This window comes from Salvia miltiorrhiza, chromosome 7 (genome assembly GCF_028751815.1).
Source record: "Salvia miltiorrhiza cultivar Shanhuang (shh) chromosome 7, IMPLAD_Smil_shh, whole genome shotgun sequence".
Lineage (NCBI taxonomy): Eukaryota > Viridiplantae > Streptophyta > Magnoliopsida > Lamiales > Lamiaceae > Salvia > Salvia miltiorrhiza.
Genome location: NC_080393.1, coordinates 56,511,572 through 56,537,511, shown reverse-complemented (window position 1 = coordinate 56,537,511; position 25,940 = coordinate 56,511,572). Strand labels below are relative to the sequence as shown.

Below are 25,940 nucleotides of genomic sequence, written 5' to 3'. Positions count from 1 at the left end.
GTAAAATCTTGGCACTTATGGCACTAATAGTGCCATAAGTGCCTAACTCGATCCAGCACGCGACCCACGTGCCTAATCCTACCTGGTCCGCCTAATTAAGGGTTAAAATGTCCGAAATCGTTAAAAAATACCAAAATTTACGTTTTTTCAATTAGTGGCCATAAATTATGTTTTATGCTTTATTTTGACTACTTCAAAATTTCGCTCTTAAAATATTGTCTTATTATAATTAAAGAAAAAATACTTATTATTTTACTTTACATAAAAATTGAACAGTGCATCATTTTTTAAAATATTATTAATATCGTGAAATAGTCATTAATGTATTTTTTTTAATGTAAGTTATTTTGTACTCCCACCGTCGGTCAGAAATGAGGCACATTTTTTCGCCACGAGTTTTAATAAAATTAGTGGTTAGTGGAGAATGAGTCCCATTATTATTAGAAACGAGCGGTTGAGATTGAATTAAAGCTGTTGTTTTTTTTTGCGAATAAAAAATATTTATAATAATAATATATAAGAAAAAGTGGTGGGCCCATGTCTTAAAAGAGAAAGTGCCCCATTTTTTTGGACGTCAATTATAGTAACCGTGCTCCATTTTTTATGGTCGGGAGGAGTAAATTAGTAAATTGGTTTTAATCATAAGAATTACTCCATTTTTAGAAATAAAAAAGCAAAGATTAAAAGAGAAGAAACAAAAAATGACAAAGATGTTAAGCATATCAAATTAAAGACACAAAGTTTTGAGTATTTAGGTTTTAAATTCTTATTAAAATTGTTCCAAAATTTATGTATTTATGCATCGATGAAAAAAAAAAAACAAAAATGCTAGCTGAAATGCGTCCGCGCCGCCGCTGCAGCGATTTGGATCCCCATTCCGACATTATGAGTAGAGAATCGGTAAGCACCCTCCCTCATATTTTCCCCTTTTGATAGAGCTGAAATTCCTTATGCGTAAGTAAAGATTTTGTCTTTGAAAATTAGGTTAGAGCTTAAATTCCTTATGCGTATACATTTCATAAGTAAAGATTGTCTTTGAAATTTAGGTTAGAGATTAATAATAAGAAAGCATGTAATACCCCATTTTTCCCTACTAAGTTTAGAATAATTTTCGAATTTAGAATTACGATGATTCACGCCGAATAAAGAAAATAAATTTATTTAATCCCAACAAAATGATTTACAAAAGCTTTTGTAAATATTTTAGCTATTTAAAATTTTTGTGCATTGCATATTAATTTAAATATGAGTATATGTGTGAAATATTCTACATATATTAGTATGAATTTTTACAAAGTTTAAATTAAAGTTTATGTTGAACTTTAATTATTATGTGTGTTGAACTTCGATTTTATATTTGAACCTTAAGTTTTTAAATGAGTAGCAAGAGAGAAGCTCATTCACATGTAGATCTAGCCCACACATTCAACCCCATTTCGAAGAGCCCACTAAATAAATCAAGTTCAGATATTTTTACAATTTGTGTTAATTAAAGATGAAGATTAAATTTAAATGGATAGGCTGAGTCCACGTATACTTTACTGTTCGTTCTTCTTCTTTAAAAGACACTCCATTCTTCAACAAGTTACCCAAACAATCTCCCAGTTTAGACAGTAACATCAACGCACCTCGACCAAAGTTCTTAAGGTTTAATCTTGAACCCTCATCCGATTTGCTGTTACTGTAAGATTTAAAGTATCACATGTATATATACTCTTCCCAGTAGGCAACTCATTCATGGATAAACATGTTTTATATACATTGTGCATATCAAGAGGCAAGAAACTGAAAGAAATGATCTTTATATATGTATGCATAATGCACCGAATCGGCTATTACAGAAACACATATTTGTATATTTAGATCGCAAATCATAAAGTTTATGTTTTTAAACAAGACATTAAAATATTTCAAGAACATTGCATTCACGAAAACATAAGTAGAAAAAGGGAAACTTGGTTTAAAGCTTTGATTTTTGCTTGCCGTGTTGAGCCGGTTGATGCCGGTGCGTCTGAGTCGGGTCTGTTGGGTGTTGTCGCTGCTGAGTCGAGTCGGGGAAGAGGGCTGGCAGAGACGGCGGCGTGGAGACGCTTCTGTCCGGCCGAGCTTGAGCAGAAAGGAGATGGAGTCGAGAGATGGACGGAGGTCAGGGCACGGTGGCGGCTTCGCTGCTGCTGTCCGGCCAAGGGCGAAGGATGAGAGAAGGGGGGAGGCGGTGGTTGCTGCTGCCAGCGGCGGCTCCGCCATGGCCAGAAATCGAGGGAGGCGACGGAGGCCACGGAGGCCGCCGTTGCCAAGGAGGAGGCGGTGCGGACGTCGCCGGTGAGGGAGCAGTGAGAGCTGTGAGACGGAGTGGTGGCTCGTCGCTGCCATTTCGCCGGGAGTTAGAGTGACGGCGCGAGTTGGGGAGCTAGAGGGAGCGAATTGGGGGAAGAAGAAAGGTTTTGGGCTTGGCTCATGGGCTGATTTTAACTTCTGTTGGGCCGATTTTATTTTAAAAATATTGTGCTCAGAATTTTTACAATTGTGCTGCAATTATTTATTTGAGTCATGGGTTGAGTATTTAAATGTTGGGCCTCATCTTTTAGATAACTTAGGCTGTGAATTTTTAAGAACTTGGGCCTTGAATTTAATTATTTTGGGCAGTTCATTTTTTTATTTAATTTAACTACTATTAGTTTGATTAATTATTTTTAAAAGATAAATGGCATAATAATATTATACTCCCTCCGTCCCTGAAATAAGTTCCTCTTTTTCCATTTTGGGACGTCCCCCAAATAAGTTCCTCTTTCTTTCTTTCTATTTTTGGACAACTACCCCACCACTAATAATACTTTATTTATTCTTACTTTTCACTTTTTCACCACTCCCAATACTAATTATAACACATTTTCACCTTTTCACCACTCCCAATACTAATTATAACATATTTTTTTCCACTATCAATACACTTTACCATTTTCCTTAAAACCCGTGCCGTCCCCAAAGAGGAACTTATTTTGGGGACGGAGGGAGTATCATTATTATGTGCATATGTTAAGTAAATTACTTATCATATGTTTCAACTTTCAAGCATGACATGAAATTGCATTTGCATTATGCAATAAAAAGAATTATGATTTTAATTGGTTTCATAAATCCAATTATCAAAGAAGCTCGAGTAAGGATATTGTTGGTGTCCTTGACTCAAGAATTTAGTTTTCAATTATTTATTTACTAAATTTTGGAAACCCGGCGTGATGAATCTAGTATGTTTAGTTTATCCACCAAGTCATTAAGATTAGTTTCATGAGACCTATTAAGGATAAAATTTCTTGTAGGCTTTGTGGACCAAGGGGATTAGCACTGCTTTCCCAAGATGAGTTTATGTGATTATGATCTTCAGGCTTTGCCTATCCAGGTGGGCTTACTTTCCAAATGTATAAAGTATGATTGAGTTATTAAGCTCTAAATGTTTCAATGAAATGCAAATTATTTATTCAATGAAATGCAAACTGTTTATCCAATAAAATGTTTATGTGCACTCTGCTCTGTTTAAGGCTCGCCACAACGAATCAATTGAGGTTCTCTTATAGCCTAACACGTTATTTGAGAATTGTGTACACCGTTAGCTGACTCGGTGGGTTGATCTCCATTCGGGCACTAACTAAGAGGCGTTATAAGGGTGCTTGCTGGATGTGTTCCGAAGCATGTAATGTAAGGGCCTGCCTGGGTAGCGTCCCGAGGTCAATTCAACTTGTCTGAGTTACGTCCTCAGGGCAAGTGCAATGGGAGAAATGGATTCGTCGGTGGCTAAAAGGTCCGGGATCACAGCGAGTAACAGAAAGGGAGTGTGACATGTGCGCACAAATGAAAGAAATGTTTTAACATGCTTAGAAGTTATTTCACTTTAAAACCTTCTAAGTTATGTCAAGTATGATTGGATAAACTGTCTTTACGAAAATATGAAATGTTTATGAAAATGCATTCCCACTGAGTACATTAGTACTTAGCCCAAAAATACTTTCAAATGTTTTCAGGTTGGCTGGCCGGTGCTGACGGGACGGAGCTGAGGCTAGGGTTAAATTCATATTTTAGATTTCCGCTGTAGCAATCACTCATATCCGTCTTTTGTTATTCCAACTTAAGATCTTCATGTAAAATTTCGAACAATATACTTGACCGAGCTTAGACTCTTCACTACTGAATTTATGCTAATGAATGTCGGTTGTCAGAAGCATGAAACAAAACTTGTGATCCAAAGGGGCATAGCCCGAATTTCAAATCCTATTTCGGTTATGACAAGGTTTTTCCCTTGTTTATTTCTATGAATTAGTTGTACCTCGATTATATTTATTCATTCAAGAATTGGGGTGTGACAAAGCATACGTTTGATAAGAAGATGGTTGTCTGATTCTCTGCATTTCAGATATCTATTTATGTTTTGGTTGGATAAAACACATGTATTTGGGTTAACAGTGTTTCAAAATTAGGTTAGAGCTGAAATTCCGTATGCATATATGATTCACAAGAAAGATTTTGTCTTTGAAATTTTGGTTAGAGATTAGTATAAAAAGACATTGATATCAGTGATATGCATATGGCTGTCTTATTCTCTGCATTTAAGTTTTGGGGGCAGCTAAATTGCATTTATACAAATTAGTGAAATTGGTTAGTAGAGTGATGATGTTGTTCCAAAACAAAAAATTGTAGGTAAGACATGTTTATGACAATATCTGTGTTCAATAGGCAGATGATATAGACATTAGAAGTCGGCCTTATTATTTCCGGAGGTGTAAACATAGATGATATAAACAATATCTATTGTTTGAAATTCTCCTCCGTCTGCTGGCCCATCATCTCTACGAGAAAGCGAGGCTCGTGTGCCGGCGGTGGTATAACGTTATCCATTCTCATGCCTTCATCAACGCGCAGATGCACGGTTCTACCCTAAATCATAATACTCTGCCACTTTATGTAACAGCAGACGCAGACGGTGGAATCCACACATCTGAGATAAATCACATCTCCAAATTGGGAGTTCCTACTACCTGCAACGGTTTGGTTCTGGAGTTGGACGACAAACGCTTCCTTCGTCTTGTGAATCCTGCAACAAAGCAGTCATTCCTTCCTTCTCCCAGCATTACCTAGAGGCGTATTCTATGGCCTGCTCGTGTATGGTTTTGCATACTCTGCAGCTTCATTGGTGTATAAAGTGATTGCACCGTACCCTGTTTCCCACTCGCTACCACGCCAACAAACTGACTCTGGTCTTGACGTGCCAGGGGCGGATCCACCATGGAACATGGGGGTGCAGTTGCATCCCCCAAAAAAAAAAAATTTTTACTAGTATTAATATGTATTATAGAATTTTTTTGTACATCTAAAGTTTGCACCCCCATTTTAAACTAAAACTAGAATGATCCAATTCATATTAAATATTTATTGCTTGTTGGCCCACAAGCCCATAAAGGAACAATTGTTGGAGTTGGAGCCGATGACTTTAGCCCACAAGAGACAAATAAGCTATTCTTAATTAAATAAAAATTGGGCAAAATGACTTGGGATTAGGGATAGCAACATTAAAAAAAAGAAGACAAACCTTTTCAGTGTGCTGTGCGGCGTGCGACAGCAGCAAAATTCGAATCATCTGTTCATGCTTGGTGAATTAATTGAATTGGCGCCCAAGTCGACAGCAGCAACATTTTCAGTTTTTGGTTTTGAAAAGCACAATTGAAGGTATTAATTTTTAAACCCTAAATTAATATTTTACTTTTCAAATATTTTAGTTTAATGATAAACTTTGTTTGAATATTTATTTGTTAGAATGTTTTTACTTTATTTTTTATTGTTAAATGTGTCTATGAATCTATTTAGTTTATTTATAATTTATATTTCTATATTGAATATATAGGAAATGAAGAGTGATGCATCTAAACCAAAAAAATCAAAAGGAATGGTAAAACAATCCAATCTCCAACGTTTTATGTTCAAGAAAAGAAATAGTGAGAATCCTAGTGCTAATGTCGCTCCTACAAATGATTTACCTCAAGAAAAGGCTATGGATTTGGGTGGTTTAAATTCTAATAGTGTGCCATTGGAGGAGAAAGAATTGATTTATGATGTTGAGCTTCTTCCTCATGATCCGGGAAAAAGAATTAGCATAATGGATTATCCTCCAAATATGCGCGATTCAATTAGAAGAGCCTATATTCTTAAAAAGCCTTGCCAACCAAAAAGTCATGATTTTCCTCAAAAAGACTTTGGAGCTTCATCACGCCGATTTATTCCTTCTTGGTTTAAAAAATGGGATTGGCTTGAATATAGTATTGAGAAAGATGCCGCATTTTGTTTTGTTTGCTACTTGTTCAAGAATGAAGTGGAAAATAATGTGGGGGGAGATGCATTTGTCAATGGAGGGTTTAAGTCTTGGAATAAACCGGATAGGTTCACGAAACATGTTGGTGGAGTTAAAAGTATTCACAATCTTGCTTATGAGAAATATGTGAATTTAAGAGATGGCAAAAAGAAATCAATTCTTGTTTCTTTTGATAATGCCAATGACTTGATTCAAAGAGAGTATGAAATTCGCTTGAAAGCTTCAATTTCTTGTGTGCGTTATCTATTGCGACAAGGCTTGGCATTTCGAGGACATAGAGAAAGTGAAGAATCCCTTAATAGAGGAAATTTTATTGAACTTTTGAAATGGTTGAAGGCACATAATGAATCTATTTCAAATGTCACTTTAGAAAATGCTCTAGGGAATTGCCAATTGATAGCTCCAATGATTCAAAAAGATATTATGAATTGTTGTGCTAAAGAAACAACTATGAGAATATTGGAGGAGCTTGGTGATGATTACTTTGCTATATTGGCCGATGAGTCGAGTGATGTGTCCCAAAAGGAACAACTAGCTCTTTGTTTGCGATATATTGAAGGAAAAACAGGAAAGATAGTGGAGCGATTTATTGGACTTGTTCATGTTGGTGATACCACAGCTTTGTCTCTTAGAAGTGCAATTATGTCTTTACTTGTTGAACATTCATTGAGTCCATCTAAGATTCGAGGGCAAGGGTATGATGGGGCTAGTAACATGAAGGGTGAGATAAATGGTCTCAAGACCTTAATTATGCAAGACACCCCAAGTGCCTACTATGTTCATTGTTTTGCTCACCAACTTCAACTAACTCTTGTAGCCATTGCTAAAAAGAACAATGATTGTGTTTGGCTCTTTGATACGCTTGCAACGTTGTTGAATGTGATTGGAGTTTCTTGTAAAAGAAGAGAAATGCTTCGAGAATTTCAAGCACAAAAAATTGCTCAAGCTTTGGAAGTTGGTGAACTTGATACGGGATCCGGGTTAAATCAAGAACTTGGTTTGAAGAGGCCGGGAGAAACTCGTTGGGGCTCTCATTACAAAACTCTTGTGAATGTCATGAACTTGTTTTCTACAATTGTTAAAGTTCTTGTGATGATTGGGGAGAATGGCTCTAATTCGGATGATAAGGTGAAAGCTCAAGGCATTTTGTACCCACTAGAATCATTTGATTTTATTTTCATGGCACAACTAATGTCTACTATACTTGGGTACACTAATGATTTGTGTCTTGCTCTGCAAAGAAAGGATCAAGATATTGTTGGTGCTATGAGACTTGTCACTTTGACAAAAGTTGTATTACAGAAAATGAGGGAGAATGGATGGGAGGCTCTTTTAGATAAAGTTACCTCATTTTGCAATGATAATGACATTGGTGTTCCAGATATGGAGTCTCGATATATCCCTCAAGGAAGATCAAAGCGTTTTGCTCAACAAGTTTCATATCTTCATCATTTCCGAGTTGACGTGTTTCTAGAAGTAATTGATTTACTACTTCAAGAACTTGACAATCGATTTGATGAGGTCAATATGGAGTTGCTTATATGCATGGCTTGCTTAGATCCTAAAGATGGCTTCTCTTCTTTTGACAAGGAAAAGGTACTCAAACTTGCAACTTTTTATCCCTCTGAATTTTCAAGCATTGATTTGATGGCTCTTGAATGCCAACTTGATATATTTATGGAGGACATGAAAAGAGATGGTGGGTTTCAAAATTTACAAGATGTTGGTTCTCTTTTGATGAAGCTTGTTGAAACTAAGAGACATGTGACTTATCCTCTAATATTTTTGCTCATCAAGTTGGTGTTGATTATTCCTGTTGCTACTGCAAGTGTAGAGAGAGCATTTTCTGGAATGACGTATGTCAAGAATAGGCTACGAAATAGCATGGGTGATCAAGTTCTAAATGATTGTTTGGTTACTTTTATTGAGAAAGATATGTTTCTACAAGTTTCCGATGACGAGGTTGTGAAACGCTTTGAAGAAATGAAGACTCGTCGAAAGATAAATTAGATAGTTATGTAATTTTCTTTTGTATTTTTAACAATATTTTGGAATGTAATGTTTTTAACATTAAATATCTTTTACTTTTATGCTTATGAAAAAAAAATTTGCACCCCCAATTTTAAAATCCTGGATCCGCCACTGTGACGTGCTCACTGTTGGAGTCGATGAATCCTGGAGGCACGTCGAGGTTCACCATCTCCCCGACCATCTCAGGCTATTTTTCTTCAACAAGGCTCCCTTGACTACTGAAGGTTTCTTGCATTGGGGATGGGGGAAGTGCTGCGCGACGATGAAGGCCCTTATGAGTACAATGAAAGCAACTATTATTATCTGTCAACTGGGAGGTGTCTGTCGCTCCTGGTTGCGTGTGGTGATCTGTCGTGCGAGGTTTGGGAGATGAAGGCAGGGACGGGCGAGTGGAGGATGGCGCTGCCTAACGTCAACTTGGGAGCTCAGAAACGCAGGATTCGACAGTTTGCTGATGGAGATCTTGAGCCACTTGGTTGGGTTAAATATCCACAGGTTTTGGCCTTTCGTTTTAGTGCCCATTTTTCTGGGAAGCAATGGCGGCCTTGCATTTTGTACAATCTTGATACGCATCAACTCCACTCCATAGAGCTACCGCAATCCTATACTAGTGGTTATTATGAAGCTTTTCCGCATAAGAATAGTCTGATATGGCTAAGTTAAAAGAGTATTAGTAACGTTATTGTTTCTATTTGGTCAAGTTCAAAGAGTTGATATATCATACAGATTCAATATTGCTTATGATCGTATCAATGTTTTAGATTATTTGCAGATATATGATGCTTAATTTCTCAAGATACATTGCCCGAATATTTTGACTTGCCATGTTACCTTTTGTTAGTGAAAGACTCTTTCAAAGAGTAGTAGTATTGAAGGATGATATAAGATGGAATATTTATGATCACTTTGAATGGACAGATTGTGACCTCATAGTCACATTGCTATTGGATTGCAAATCAACGTATATTCTGTTTAAGAATATTTTTAATGTAATTAAGTAATATATCTATCTATACTAATAGAAAAATAGCCTAAGGCAATCTAAGGCATAACTTGTGGATTGCCTATTTTATCCCTGTTATATATTTATAAAATATAAATCTATTTTGATATACATTTTATTTGTCACCCAAATGTTTAATGGGATCAAAGGGAGTAGAAATTTATAATAATCTCATATTAGGTGTTACACACGATATATAAACCTATTTGATTCAGATATATTTGAAATTCTTTCCACCCTAATCACTTAAGAAGTTGTATTTAAGTGCTCTTTTGGTTCAAGTTGAGAAATGGAAAGGATGAAATCAAATAAAGGAGTGGAATGGTAACAATGAGATGAGATCCTTTGTCCCAGAATATTGTGTGTACCACATCCACATGTACCACTCTTCATTTCTTTGTTTTATAAATTATTTTTTATAAAAATAAAAATTATTATTATATTATAAACTCTAATTAGTATTTATCATTGAAAAATTATATACCCTAACTTTGAATTAATGAACCCAAATAATCTATTATTAATTCAAATAAAAAAATAAAATAATTATAAACCCTAAATGGACGAGTGAACCCTTGTTAATTGTCTATATATTATATAAAAGCATAATAAATTAAAATTGAATTAAAAATAATTTAAAAATATTAAGAAATGAAGAGTGGTACAGGTGGTACACACTATATTTTGGGACAGAGGATCCCATTTGGGTAACAATAACCATTACTTTTATTGAGTGTTTGGTTTAACAATGAAAATGAATCATTAGCAAGTGATTCCCTTTCTTTTGTTTCCCATCTATTTTGAGGGGTAACAAATTGGATGATTGGGCTACCCTCAAGTAAGGGTAATGATTATCTCATTACCCAAACCAAACAACAAGTAATGGATTCAATTAGTTGATTCACTTTCCAACCTCTAAAAACACCCAACCAAATGTGGGCTAAGTCAATAATGAATTAAATTGAACATAAAAGATTAATATAGATTTGGAATTCTTCCACGATATAGCTACAACGATATTGCCCTTACGTGTTCTATCATTCATAGTTCTAAAAAAAATTAGTTTCTTCGTTCTAACCCTTACGTGTTCGACGAATTTATTGAAAGACAATTTTTCCCCATCTTCAAGCTATTTCTTTGATTTTCTTCATGCTTCATGTTTGATCGAATTATTTGTTACAGTTTAAGATTAGCATACTAACTTATAATATGCCATAAGAAATTACTCTTTACATTCTCTATCTTACTTGATTTAATTTTAATACTTCAAATTATCATTGTTCGAAACCATGAATATTCGAGAAATCAAATATGATTCAATTTGAGTAAATTTGTCACATGATATACTTTTCTTGATTCTTTCTATATTTTATTTTATTTTTCATGATAATCCTTTAGGATTGATGGGTTAGTTGGGTCAGTCCACGAGTTTCGGACTGGATTGACATCCCTATTGGTAAATATTTATCAATTAATCTATTATACATATTACGCAAAATCTTGCATGAGGTCAACCTCATCGTATGAGGCGGGTTTGACCCGTTTTTGACCCGACCCGCGTGCATTAATATATAACACAGTTTTTAACAAATCAATATAGAAGTGAACTGGTGCAATGGAAGAGGCGCTTATTTTTTCCTTTATTCCATGAGGTGCAGGGTTCGAAACCCTTTACACCCAATTTTTTTCCCTTTCTTTTTTTTACGTTTTTTAGGTTTTATTTTGCTGGTTTTATTTCCTTTTTTCTTCTTTTTGTTTTTACGTTTTTTTCATGTTTTATGTTTCCTGGTTTTTTTTTGTATTTTTTTAAATATATTATATTTCAAGTTTTTTTTTCTTTTTAGCATTTTTTTATTTGGTGAAATAATTATTTTCTTGAAAAATAATATTATTTTTATTCGCGAGAACTTGTACTTTTAATTATTTTGTCAAGTAATTAAGCATTGTCATAAGAAAAAGTTATTATTGATATGTATAATACTTTAAATTGAATAAAGGTAAATACTTATATTAACATAAGTATATATTTGTGAGAACAAATGTATATTTTATGGTTATTAAAAATAAATATTCATATTATGATTTAGTGTTCAGGGTTTCAAGTTTAGGAAATATAATACTTTATATTGAATGAAAGTAGATATTTATATTAACATAAGTATACATTTGTTAGCACAAATGTATATCTTATGCGTATTAAAAGTAAATATTCTTATTATATAGAGTTTAGGATTTAGTGTTCAAGGTTTAATGTTCAGGGTTTATGGTTTAGTGTTCAGGGTTTAATGTTTAGAAAATATAATAAACGAAGATAAATATTTAAATTAACATAAGTATATATTTGTGCCAATAAATGTATATTTTGTATTTATTTAGGGTTTAGTATTCACTATTTAGGGTTTAGTATTCAGTGTTTAGATAATTACAAATATAGAATGACAGGAAATACTTATAGAAACATAAGTATATATTTGTACAAAGAAATATATATACTAGCCTAATAAAAGTAAATATTTCCGTTAGGGTTTAGCATTCAAGGCTTAGGGTTTAGTATTCATTAGTTACGGTTTAGTATTAACTATTTAGGGTTTAGTATTCAGTAATCAGGTAATTACAAAATATAGAATGACAGAAAATACTTATAGAAACATAAATATACATTTGTACAAAGAAATGTATATGTTAGACTACATAAAAGTAAATATTTCCATTAGGGTTTAGCATTCAAGGATTAGGGTTTAGTATTCATTATTTAGGGTTTAGTATTCAAGGTTTAGGGTTTAGTATTCAGTGTTCAGGTAATTACAAAATATAGAATGACTGGAAATACTTATAGAAACATAAGTATACATTTGTACAAAGAAATGTATATGTTAGAGTACATAAAAGTAAATATTTCCATTAGGGTTTAGTATTCATTATTTAGGGTTTAGTATTCAAGGTTTTAGGATTTAGTATTCACTATTTAGGGCTTAGTATTCAGTGTTCAGGTAATTACAAAATATAGAATGACATGAAATACTTATATTAATATAAGTATATATTTGTGCTAAGTGCTAACAAATGTATAATAGTTTAAATTGAATAAAGGTAAATACTTATATTAACACAAGTATATATTTGTGAGAACAAATGTATATTTTATGGTTATTAAAAATAAATATTCATATTATGATTTAGTGTTCACGGTTTCGAGTTTAGGAAATATAATACTCTATATTGAATAAAAGTAGATATTTATATCAACATAAGTATACATTTGTTAGCGCAAATGTATATCTTATGCTTATTAAAAGTAAATATTCTTATTAGAGTTTAGGATTTAGTGTTCAAGATTTAATGTTCAGAGTTTATGGTTTAGTGTTCAGGGTTTAAGGTTTAGAAAATATATTTATATTAACATAAGTATATATTTGTGCCAATAAATGTATATTTTGTATTTATTTAGGGTTTAGTATTCAAGGTTTAGGGTTTAGTATTCACTATTTAGGATTTAGTATTCAGTGCTTAGTTAATTACAAAATATAGAATGACAGGAAATACTTATAGAAACATAAGTATACATTTGTACAAAGATATGTATATACTAGCCTAAATAAAAGTAAATATTTCAGTTAGGGTTTAGCATTCAAGGCTTAGGGTTTAGTATTCATTAGTTACGGTTTAGTATTCAAGGTTTATGGTTTAGTATTCACTATTTAGGGTTTAGTATTCAGTGTTCAGGTAATTACAAAATATAGAATGACAGAAAATACTTATAGAAACATAAGTATACATTTGTACAAAGAAATGTATATGTTAGACTACATAAAAGTAAGTATTTCCATTAGAGTTTAGCATTCAAGGATTAGGGTTTAGTATTCATTATTTAGGATTTAGTATTCAGGGTTTAGGGTTTAGTATTCAGTGTTCAGGTAATTACAAAATATAGAATGACAGGAAATACTATAAGTATACATTTGTACAAAGAAATGTATATGTTATAAAAATAAAATGCAATAAATAAAATGCTTTATCAAATTAATTATTATTATAATAAAAAATAACCATTGATATGATAAAAATGGGAAAAAATACAGTATAAATGTAATACCAGGAAAAAAAATGCAATAAGAAACACAAAAAACACTCATGCAAAAAGAAAAACAGAAAAAATGAAAAGGAAAAAAAAAAACAAAACAAAACAAAAGGGAAAAAAAAAACAAAACAAAACAAAAGGGAAAAAAACGCAGGAAATGCAGTTGGGGCCTGGGGGTTTCGAACCCAATACCAAAGGGTTGAGAGTGGAATTGCTTTCAACATTTCTATATCAATTTATTATATTTATCCTCTTCGGCGCCCAACCCATGCCCAGACCCAACCTGACCCGCGCCCAGACCCGACCCGTCTCATGGTATGAGGTCAACCTCACCCAAGACCAACTCTACATATTATGTATATACATGCATAATACCCTTAAAATTTAAAGTTAATTTTTTTATATTTAGTCCGATAATTAATTAATATTTAAGAGCTTGACTAATTTAACCCTAGACTAATTTGGCGGCTGTGTAATTAGATATGCTTATTTGTTGTGTTTTCCTTTTTCTACTCAAATATTTTAGAAAGCAAAACAATTATTTGATTCTTTTAAAATAGCTACCATAACATGATATTCATCAAAATTGCAGCAGATCTAATCGTGCATATATAGTACTTATTTTTTTTGGAGATAAGATAGAAATGGTGCATTAAACATTCAGCATTATACATTCTTGTCGTCCATAATATTTGTATTTTCATCGATTAACCAATATGAGTACAAAATGGGGAAATTAAATAACCAATTAAATATTTTTTTGAATTTTTATTCAACTTTTTCTTAATTTTTTTACTATATGTGTAGTAAGGTAAAAATTATTTACTTATTAAATAGTGAAAGTAGTGTTTTTTATGAATTAAATATATAGAATTTGGCATTTGTTCAAAATGATTAGTTACAATTAATTTACACGGATTTTGATCTAAGTAGATCTAATAGCCTTGATCGATGATGATAAAAGTACTTAATAATATTAATATCAGTTGCTAAAAATCATAAATCACTCATAAAAAATGAAATGATACTATATTATTATTGTATAATAAAAACTATAATAACTTATTAGTAAAAAAATGAAATTAAAAAATAAAAAATCAAAAGAAATTAATATAATTGTGATAATAGTGCCACACATAGACAACACAACATTGTCGATTATTTCACAAAATTATTAGATAGTACAAAAAAAAGTTATAAGATATTAGTAAAATTAATTAAAACTTTTAAGGAATGATTGTAATTGTTAAATAATGTTAACGTTGTCCAAAATAGAAACAATTTAGCAGGACAGATCAAAATAGAAAAGGTGTCACTTTTAGCAAGATGTAGTGAGTATAAGACATTAGTAAAACTGAAATTTGAACAAATTAGAAAAATTGTAAGGATTCATTATAATTCTTAGAATAATGTCACATAATGACTACATTATTCGATTATTTCATAAAATTATACCATAACAAACAAATAGAAGATACTAGTAAAATAAAGGAATCATTGTAACTATGATATTGTTTCATTAGTTCATACAATTATACTATAATAAAAAGAATAACATATATTTTGATGAAGCTTAAATAAAAATAAAACAAAAAATCAATAGGAATCGCTATACTTGCAATAATAACATCACACGTTGACTACATTGTTCGATTATTTCATAAAATTATGATATAGTACAAAATAAAATATATTAGTGAAATTTAAATAAAAGATTAGAAAATTAAAAGAAATAATTATAATTGTGAGAATAATATCACGTTGATCACATTATTCGACTATTTCATAAATCTACAATATTGTACAAAAAAATTGAAAGATATTTGTAAAATTGAAATAAGAGATCAGGATTGAAATGAATTACTAAAATTGTGAGAATAATATTATGTGTTGACCATATAGTTCAATTATTTCATGAAATTATACTATAATACAATGACTAGAAGATGTTAATGAAAAAAAGAAAAAGAAAGTAATGACAATAATTGTGAGAATAGCATCACAATACATTCGCCTCATTATTTAACTAATAAATCCAAGCGCATGTCCAGCATCCGAGGACGTCCAACGCATGACACCTGGCACCGGTATGAAGGATTTACCATATTATTCTTAAATTATACTCCCTTCATCCCACGAATCTTGACACGTTTGGATTCGGCACGGGAATTAAGAAGTTGTAGATTAGTGTTTTAAGTGTGTACTTAATAAAATATAAAAGTGATAAAGTAGGAGATAGAAGGTAATAAAAGTGACAAAGTAGGAGAGAGAGAGTAATAAAAGTGATAAAGTAGGAGAGATAAGATAATAATTATTAGGAAACGTGTCAAGATTCGTGGGACAGCCCAAAAAGGAAAACGTGTCAAGATTCGTGGGACGGAGTCTCACAAAAACATGAACGTTTTTCCATTTTGGGGCGTCTCACAAAAATATGAACATTGCTATTTTTGGAAATTATGGCCCACCACTATATTTTCTTAATTAATTCATTACTCTCACAACACTTTTTAAAGTGGGACCCCTTTTCCACTCACTTTAACTCTCAACTAACATTTCTTAAGACTTGTGTCATTTCTCTTTGTTCATGTTTTTGTGAGACTGAGGGAGTATATATATATATATATATATGTGTGTGTGTGTGTGGGGGGGGGGGGGTGGGTGGGTGGTAAAACGGGTTCGGTTAATCGGTTATAACCGTAGTCGAATTGAATTTTTGGCTAATCGGTTAACTGATAATCGATTTTCACCGATTTTCGGTTATCGAATTCTCTAGAATTTGGTTATACCAATAATCGATCAGTTAAAATCGATTAACCGAATTAATAATTAAATATTATATTTTATTTTTAAATTTAAAATTAAAACAAAGTCATCGGAAATAATTACAAGTTTCAATAAAATAATTTTAAGATCTATGTAAATATAAATGATGAGTCGGTGGAGTGGATAAGACTTACCCTTTTTTTCCAAAGGGCATATATAGGTTCAAATCCCTTAAGTAGCAATGAAAGTGCATTTGTCGGTTAATCAAACTGCTAATAAGTTCGGTTAGCGGTTAGTGAAATAGCCTTTATTCGGTTCCAGTTAATTGGAAAATCAGTTCGGTTAAAATCGAACCGGACAATTACCAGCCATATGTGTGTGTGTGGAATAAGTCAAATGTAATATTTTCACCATATATGTTCGATAAAAATTGTTATAGATCTTATAACTTTAACTTAAGCTATTAATTTGAGATGATTGTTAAGAAAATTATTTTTGTCCTTTTCGAAACCTTTGGTAGTATAGTAAATATAAGTAGATTTATAACCTATTTGTTCTTTAACATTAATATTGATACTTGTTCAAAATAAAAATTATTAATGCCAATACCACATACAAAGTATGTAAATTAATAAAATATTAAATAATTGATTTAAAAATATAATTCACAACTTTTTTTTGAAGTGAAAGAGAATTCATAACTTAAATATACGGAAATTAAAATTTTAATATAAATATTATACGAACTCCATAATATATGGAAATAAAGTATGTTATTGTTAAGGAAAGTTTTGGAAATCAAAATTTAAAATAGAAATATCTCAATCTATTCCTTGATTACTTCATAAGGGTAATTATGTAATGTATTGTTTCATTTAAGATGAATTGAAAACTTATTAATTAACTATAATGTAAAATGACAAAAATAACCAATTACGTATATACATAATATGTATGAAGGGTTATTAGCCAGTAAATACATGAACTTTTTATATTTTTTAAAATTTAACATGACTTTTAATTTTAGCCCACAAATACACGAACTTAGCATTTTTTCTGATATTTGACATCGACATGAAAAAACTCTATTTATTGATGACGTGGAGGCCGTAAACGAGACCAAATGTGCTCCTTCAAGTCCAAAGTGAGGCAAGCGTGCATCTCCGCGTCTCGCATGGATGCTTGTCGTGCAACAAATGCACGAAAATCCGGCGGAGCACCGGCACGAGCACGAGATGCGGCGCTACTCGAAGCTTTGTCGGCTGCCTCCTCTTCCCACTGTGTTGCGTGCTCACCTTCGTCTTCGATGATCATGTTGTGCAAAATGATGCACGTGAACATGATGTCGCTTATCTCCTCCTTGCTCCAAAGACGCGATGGGCCTTTGACGATTGCCCAACGAGCTTGAAGGACGCCGAAGGCTCATTCAATATCCTTGCGAGCCGCTTCCTGCATCACTTTGAACCTCTTCCCATTCGGATCCGTCGGATGTGTAGGACTCTTCACTTCAGTCTTCTGTTCATTAATGCCCAAAAAGTCCCTTGCCCTTTTAAACCAAGGCAATTGACTAATTACTACAATACAAGTCTTCCTTCATTGGGAGAGCAAGTCTCTCTTCATTATTAGGAAAAGAGCGGAGAAGTCAATGAATGAAAAAAAGAAACCAATATGAATGAACTCATGCTCATGGGGGACTCCCCATTCTTTTTCCTAATATTCATATTTGCCAGTTTTTTAAAATATATATATATACATAGGGGGCGGTTATTCAATAAACCACCCTTATTTTAAGAATTACGAACCAACAAAAATGCATGAATTTTATGTATAACACGCATGAATAAACTGTATAAAGGTATGAATTGCAAAAAATAATTTTTTGCTACCTTTGGGATTCGAACTCAGGACCATGAATTTATCCAACAAGGTGATGAATCAACCGTAGATCTTGATGATCTAAGGGCTGAAAATGATATTTTAAGAAGCGTTCTTATTTTAGTCTTCCCTTACACACACACACACACACACACACACACACACACACACACACACACACACACACATATATATATATATATATATATATATATATATATATATATATATATATAGGGGGCGGTTATTCAATAAACCACCCTTATTTTAAAAATTACGAACCAGCAAAAATGCATGAATTTTATGTATAACACGCATGAATAAACTGTATAAAGGCATGAATTGCGAAAAATAATTTTTTGCTACCTTTGGGATTCGAACTCAGGACCATGAATTTATCCAACAAGGTGATGAATCAACCGTAGATCTTGATGATCTAAGGGCTGAAAATGGTTCCTAATTTATATTTTAAGAAGCGTTCTTATTTTAGCTTTCCCCTATATATATATATATATATATATATATATATATATATATATATAGGGAGAGGTTCAAGAAAGAACCATAAATAAAAAAAGAACAGAGAACCAGTTTCAGCCATTCGATCATCAAGATCTACGGTGGATGCATCATCTTGTTGGATGAATATAGAACATGGGTTCGAATCCTAATGAGAGCATTTTTTTTTTAAATTTTTTTAGTGCATTAATTTTAACAGCGAATGCATTAATTTTTACAGTGAATGCATTAGATTTGATAGTTCTCCCGTTCTCACAAATAATGTAGTTCTCTCTAGAACCACACCCTATATATATATATATAAATTTCAAACGGCTAAATTTAAAAAAAAATAGAATTTTGATTTTTTTTTAATGGGGCGCGTCCTCCAGACGCGCCAGCCATCTCCCCCATTCGCCCCGGGTCTCTACTTCGACGCGGCCTCGCATCAGGCCGGTTCTCCAGCGCGGCCAGGCCTCCAACGCCCCGGATCGAGCCTCCCTTCGCACCGGCGATTGAAGATGCTCTAAGCACTCGATATGCATATATGTTTCATATGACAAGATTTTTGTCCTTTGGGAGATGAAGGCAGAGACGGGCGAGTGGAGAGGCGCTGCCCAACGACGACTTGGGTGCTGAGAAATGTAGGATTCAACAGTTTGCTCCTGAAGCTGGTGGAGTTCTTGAGCCACTTGGTTGGGTTAAATATCCACAGGTTTTGGCGTTTCGTTTTGGCACCTATTTTCATAGGAAGCAATGGCGGCCTTGCATTTTCTACAATCTTGATACGCATCAACTTCACTCCATAGAGCTACCGCAAAACTATACCGGTGGTTATCAAGCGTTTCCGCATAAGAATAATCTGATATGGCTAAGTTAAAAGAGTATTACTAGTATCGTTATTGTTTATATTTGGTCAAATTAAAAGAGTTTATATATCATATAGATTCAGCTGTTCTTATAACGTTAACGTTTTGCCATAATTAATTCTTTGAATGCATACACATATTTTTTATATTTGTGGAAGTGTGAATGAAAATATATGAGAGATGATATTTGAGAGGTGAAAAAACACAACCAATCTTTTATGCAAACTAGCAGAAAAAATGTACATTCTACATGTAATTAATGTTATTTTATTTGATAATTTATTATTTTAAAAAATCTATTAGTTCATTACTTTTATTAGATAATTTATTAGATAGATATATTTATATACAAGTCTTATCAATAGCTATAGATATATATCACATAGATTTAGTGTAATATCTAATGAATTAATATATTTTTATAAATATATAATATTTAAAATAATTTTAAAATAAAATATATAATAAGGAGTAAAATAGGCAATCCACAAGTTGTGCCTTAAGATGCCTTATGTTCTTTTTCTATTAGTATAGATAGACTAAAAGAAGCTAATCTGTTATTATAATTCCACAATTGTGATTTGAAACTTTTTACAGCAGATACAGATGAACAAGTCATGTGGAACATTATTGAAATCAATAAAATAAGCTGCAGTTGTTAGATTCAATCTTTTTTATATGCGCACCTAACGTGGCTTATTTTATAACTATAGAGGTTAAGTCAACTGGAAAAAATTAATTGGATCTACACATGATAATGAAATTCTTTTTATCAGAAAAATGAAGTTCATGTAAATATGCTGCAGTTGTCGGAATAAGCACGTCGCTAATTGTTGGTCTTAATGTTTTGAGATCCATTAGAAATAACATTAGCATGCAGTGGCGGAGCCAGGAATTAATTTGGGAGGGACAGAATTTTTTTTTTTTTGACATTCCGTATATTTAAGGCATTATTTTATTAAAAGATAAGCATAATAGTAATAATCAAGAACAACATTTTCATAGATTATATAATTTAAATATATAACAAATTAGTTTCAATACATTACAAATTTTTTTGGGGCTTTATGTATTTTTAAAGCATTTTTTATTAAAAGACGAGCATAATAGTAATTATAAAGAACAACATTTTCATATACTATATAGTTTTAATATATTACAAATTAATTTCAATACATTACAAACTTTTTTTTTGTCATTTCGTACATTTGAGGCATTTTTTATTAATAGACAAGCATAATAACAATAATAACGAACAATATTTTCATAAATTAGTATATTTTCAATAAATTACAGGCTAGAATCAATAATAATAAAAGACGAGCATAGTAATAATAGCAAACAAATTTTTTTTGGGCATTCCATCCATTTTAGGCATTTTCTATTAAAAGACAAGCATAATAGTGATAATAATGTATAATATTTTTATAGATTATATAGTTTTAATAACACAATTATCCTTAAATTAATTATAAATGGAAGAATATAACAAGCTAAACAGCTTTTTTAAAACAAATTTCTTTTATAATATAAACATATACTATATTTAAAATTAAAAAAAAAAAAAATTGGGAGGGGGCTTCAGCCCCCCTGGCTACGCCCCTATTAGCATGTGGGTCGCACAATTTACCTACTAATTTTAATCTCTTGTGTCGAAAAGAAATGAGCTTTAAATACTGGGATGGAGGGAGTATTAATTTGATATAAAGCATTTACGTTTGCCAAGGTGTACTCATTGTTTGTGGTCAACAAGGGGTAAAATGTGATCTAATGTAAGAAAGTTTAAGCACATGACTTTCCCAAAGGATTCAACAGAAACTAAACGACTTATTTAAATAGAAAGACTTGTGGAGCTAGCTTACACTAATGAAGCAACAATTAAAGCTCAAAGTTTTATAAGCTTACGAAACAAAAGTCTGAACTTGTAACTAACAATCTTGGATGCTGGATGATTCTAATAACTATTCATCGCTGTAACTTCAAAGTTGGGACTTGCCAAGCTCAGCAGTGTTTCGTCTCTGTACCGAAGTATAGCTCGAACATGAAGGTCTAGTTGGTCTCCATATAAATCCTCTTGTTCTTCTACTATCTTTGCCGCTGACTCTACCGCTGATTCTCTGCAACGTTCCAAAGTAATTGATTTCAGCGTTGCTATTTCTCCAACTTCGGAAGGGATCTCCTCCAATTCATCCAAACCTCGAAGATGAAGCTCCTGGAGAAGTGGAAAGTGGGAGCTCTCTGCCATTGTCCAATTTTTTAGACCTTCACAATAGTCCAATTGTAGTAGCTTGAGGCTCCGGAATTGTCCCTCAGTAGTGTCCCACTTGCCTGTTTTGAAGGTACCACAATGTAATACCAGCATCTGAAGAAGGGGCAGCCACCCTATCTTTTCCAATATCTCTACCAAATCCAGATTAAACGAGCCATAGAGGAATAACTTCAACTTCTTGAGGGAGTGTGGGAAAGTAATCCTCTGCAAATACTCTTCACATCCATAATCGATGCTGCAGTACAAGTTTTCCAATTTACTTAGACACTCAAGATAGCTCAAACAGTTTGCTCTCTCCATTTGTTTCAATTCACTCAAACACTTGATGAGACAACCCTCCATATATTCCAATTTGTAAAACAGATGCAATTTCTTGAGATTGGGAATTCTTTTAACCACCTCCTCATTCAAATACAAATTATTTGCTCCTATGAGCGTTTGTAGATTCTCCATGATAACCACGTCACTCGGAGGATCTGGTAGAGTCAATCCATCTTCCACAAACTCGAGATGCCTAAGTTGATGCAATTTCCAAATCTCAATCGGTGCAACAAGTTCATGCGGAAGCTCAGCATGAACAAGATCAGGCCAACGACAATCTCCACATCTATTCATATCCCAAGACGTATCGAGTGACCGATAAACTATTAACGTGTATAGATTCCAAAGCAAATTGATTGAAGATGGGAATGTGGACTCCCAATGAAGTCTAACAGCAAGGTGCCGTGAGTTCACCAATTGAAAAACATCGCCTAGGAAATGAACACCAACTCCATATTTATGTGTATCTCTATCATATGCTTTGAATGTTCTCAACAATCTAAAATTATGAGGCCTTTCAAAGTTTTTCCCCCTCTCATCACATATTATAGAACGAGCATGTGACAAAGATCTCGAGACTTCACTTGTTACCCTTCTTCTAGCATTTTTAAAAACAACCCGACGACGTTCCTTATCTATGACTGAAGGAGTCTTTTCTATGATATGATAAAACCTCTCCTTTTCAACTTCTTTCAAGCACAAGTCCCTCAACAGATCATGAATTTTACAGTACTTAACATTTCCAACAGACCCCAACTTATCCACTATTATGAGATTTCTATCCACCAACTCCATTAAGTACTCTTGCGCAATTGTTTCCAAGCATTTGCCAGTACTCATTGGTTTCAAAAATCCTTCTGAAACCCATAGCTTCTTCAGCATTGAGGCACGAATTGAACGATCTTCCTCAAAAACACCCATATACAAAAAACATGGCTTCAAATAGTTGGGCAGATAGGTATAGCTCATTCGCAATATTTTCAAGCAAAATTCATCATTATTCGTAATCACAATTGAATTTAAATTTTGCTCTATACGCACCCAATATTCTCTAGTACGCTCAGATTTCGCCAAAAGGCCTCCAATTGTAGCAATTGATAAAGGAAGCCCTTTACAATTTGCTACAATATTCCTTCCAATATCCTCCAACTCATGAGGGAAACTTTCTCCCCCAAACACAGTCTTGGAGAACAAATCCCAACTACTAGCCTCATCTAGAAATTTCATACCAATGCCATAAGACTCACCCAACTGCGAAGTCAAGTTTGATAGCCTAGTTGTTACGATTATTCGACTCATATTATTGTAATCAGGAAAGAAAGACATGATCTTGTCCCACACCTCTATACTCCACATATCATCCATAATTATGAGATACCTCCTACCCCATAAATACTGGTATAGTTTTAATCCCAATTCGCCCTCACTGATAAGTGATTTTTGCCCCAGTTGGTTCTCACTCAGCTGGTCACAATGTGGATCCCCACTTGCTTGGAAAAGAACTTCTCTAAGTGTTTCTCTCACATTATAAGTTTGAGAAATTGTTGTCCAAACACAAATATCAAAATGCTCTTTAACAAGTGCATGCTGAAATACATGTCGGGCAAGAGTGGTCTTACCAATGCCGCCCATCCCCATAATTGGGATGATTTGGCGACTCAGTTGACCTCCGGTGAGCTTATCCAGCACTTCAAGTAACACCTTATCGAAGCCCACCATTATGATCATTTCCTGCACAGTTGAAGAGAATGTTGAGGAGCCAGCACGAGTTGAGGAGACCTTTGTCTGCAGTTGAGCTGCTGCAGCAATCTCCATGGCTTCCTTCTTGATCAAATTCATTTCTTCTATCACATGTTGTAGATCGTGATAGAAGTCCTCCTCGATAGTTGCGCAATTACACAGAGCTCGAAACAAGTTGATAAAACTGGACATCTTCCCACAAATTGTGGATCGGTTATGAATTTGATCCACAATTTGGGATTCGATGACATCCTCAGCTGCATAAACTGCATCAGCAATGCGACGCTCCAATGGATCCGCTTCATGGTCATCCACAACTGGGGAAATATAAGCATCAAGAAAATCCTGCAAGAAGGTAACATTTTGAGTGAGAGATTCAACTTGCTGTTTGTGGATAGAAATTGGAGGGGAAGGATGTTTTTCAAGCCGATCTATGATATGCATAAGAGAAACCAGAGCTCCATAAGCTGCCATAATTAATTCTTTGAATGCAGACACATAATTTTTATATTTGTGGAAGTGTGAATGAAAATATATGAGAGATGATATTTGAGAGGTGAAAAAAGACAACAAATCTTTTATGCAAATTGAAAGAAGCTAATCTGTTATTATGATTCCACAATTGTGATTTGAAACTTTTTATAGCAGATACAGATGAACAAGCCATGTGCAACATTATTGAAATCAATAAAATAAGCTGCAGTTGTTAGATTCAAACTTTTTTATGCACCTAACATGGCTTGTTTATAATTATAGAGGTAATTAAGTCAACTGGAAAAAATTAATTGGATCTACACATGATAATGAAATTCTTTTTATCAGAAAAATGAAGTTCATTTAAATATGCTACAGTTGTCGGAATAAGCACGTCGCTAGCTCTTACAATATAACCACAGTCATTAATTTAATTAATTACTACACTTGTTGCTAATTAAACTTATCGCTGGTGATCGATGTTGACTTTCGCGAGCATTGATGAAAAATGATTATCGATGATTGAATTAGTTTATGATGGTGAGGTTCTGTCATAGAAGTTTCCGAGCAGGTGCGAAGCAGTCCTTGCATCGATGAAATATTATAATGGAAAGATTAAGATATTTTGATAAGCTAGCAATTGGTCTACTTCCGATTTTTCCGGCATATTATTATAATGGAAAAATTAAGATATTTTGATCAACTAGCAGGAGAGCGTATATTGTACACATTAATAGACTATACTAAAACCACTCTAATATAATTCAAATAAATTAATAGACTCCATAAATTAATAAATTTCTTTGATTCCGACTTAGATTAATTTAAAAAAATTATCAATTTTAATAAAGTAATAAAATAATATTCCAGTTATATTATATAGGTGTTGTTAATATCTATACTATATTAAAAAGACAGTTTCCAATTTGAAATAAATTTCAAAATTGAGTGGCAATTTTGTAGTTATAATAAAATTGAAGGTTTATGTTTAAACTATATTTTTCTTTTCATTTTTTATTTCTTTAACTTCTTATTTGTTGTTTTATTTCTTTCCAAAATTGTGAAATTCGATTAATTATAAAATATTTAATATGCATATCAAATTAAAGGTCAAGATATATTTTATATAAATATTTGATTTAAAATGTACAAATTAAATTTGTTTAAATATTATTTTTAAAAAAAAAATTATCTCTCCTCTCTCATCTTTTTGAAAAATGTATTTTTGATTCTTTTTTATTAGTATTTTTTTTTATTCTTTTAACTTTTTTTGCTTTTCATAATATCAAATTTTATAATTGTAAATTCTTTTTTTATTTTTTATTTTTAATATCCAATTCATTTAGATTTAGTTAAAATTATTTTTTATTATATTTATGAATATGATAATTGAATTAGTATTAACTTTTATATAAATATAAAAAATAAAAAATATTTTTCCGTGCATTGCACGGGATGCAAATGCTAATTTGTATAATACGGGGCTTGTTAGTATAAATTAATAATTGTTAAAACATAACAATTATGAATGTTGGTAACTTGTTAAAATATGAACCTATTGTTGACCACTATTATAATCTCTAGTAATATCGGCCACAATGAATTGATAGATTAGATGCATATATTTATTTAATTTAATTATTATCTTTGATTTATTTTTA

The 25,940-nt window shown here is 32.6% G+C and overlaps 2 protein-coding genes and 1 long non-coding RNA gene across 3 annotated transcripts; 2 read left to right on the top strand and 1 right to left on the bottom strand.

Annotated features, from left to right (window-relative positions):
• The first annotated feature begins 1,601 nt into the window (after window positions 1–1,601).
• LOC130995032 (uncharacterized) lies at window positions 1,602–4,243 on the top strand. Its single transcript, XR_009092016.1, has 3 exons — window positions 1,602–1,647; window positions 3,321–3,400; window positions 4,020–4,243. It is a non-coding gene; the product is annotated as an uncharacterized LOC130995032 (long non-coding RNA).
• A 1,692-nt stretch (window positions 4,244–5,935) lies between these two features.
• Window positions 5,936–8,368, top strand: LOC130994456 (uncharacterized). Its single transcript, XM_057919499.1, has one exon. The coding sequence runs from the start codon at window positions 5,936–5,938 to the stop codon at window positions 8,366–8,368; it is 2,433 nt and encodes an 810-aa protein (XP_057775482.1).
• A 13,061-nt stretch (window positions 8,369–21,429) lies between these two features.
• On the bottom strand, window positions 21,430–24,279 carry LOC130994455 (putative late blight resistance protein homolog R1B-8). Its single transcript, XM_057919498.1, has one exon. The coding sequence runs from the start codon at window positions 24,277–24,279 to the stop codon at window positions 21,430–21,432; it is 2,850 nt and encodes a 949-aa protein (XP_057775481.1).
• Between the last annotated feature and the right edge of the window lie 1,661 nt (window positions 24,280–25,940).

Coding starts and splice junctions, on each gene's coding strand:
- LOC130994456 (XM_057919499.1), top strand. CDS start 5,936: ATGGTAAAACAATCCAATCTCCAACGTTTTATGTTCAAGAAAAGAAAT.
- LOC130994455 (XM_057919498.1), bottom strand. CDS start 24,279: ATGGCAGCTTATGGAGCTCTGGTTTCTCTTATGCATATCATAGATCGG.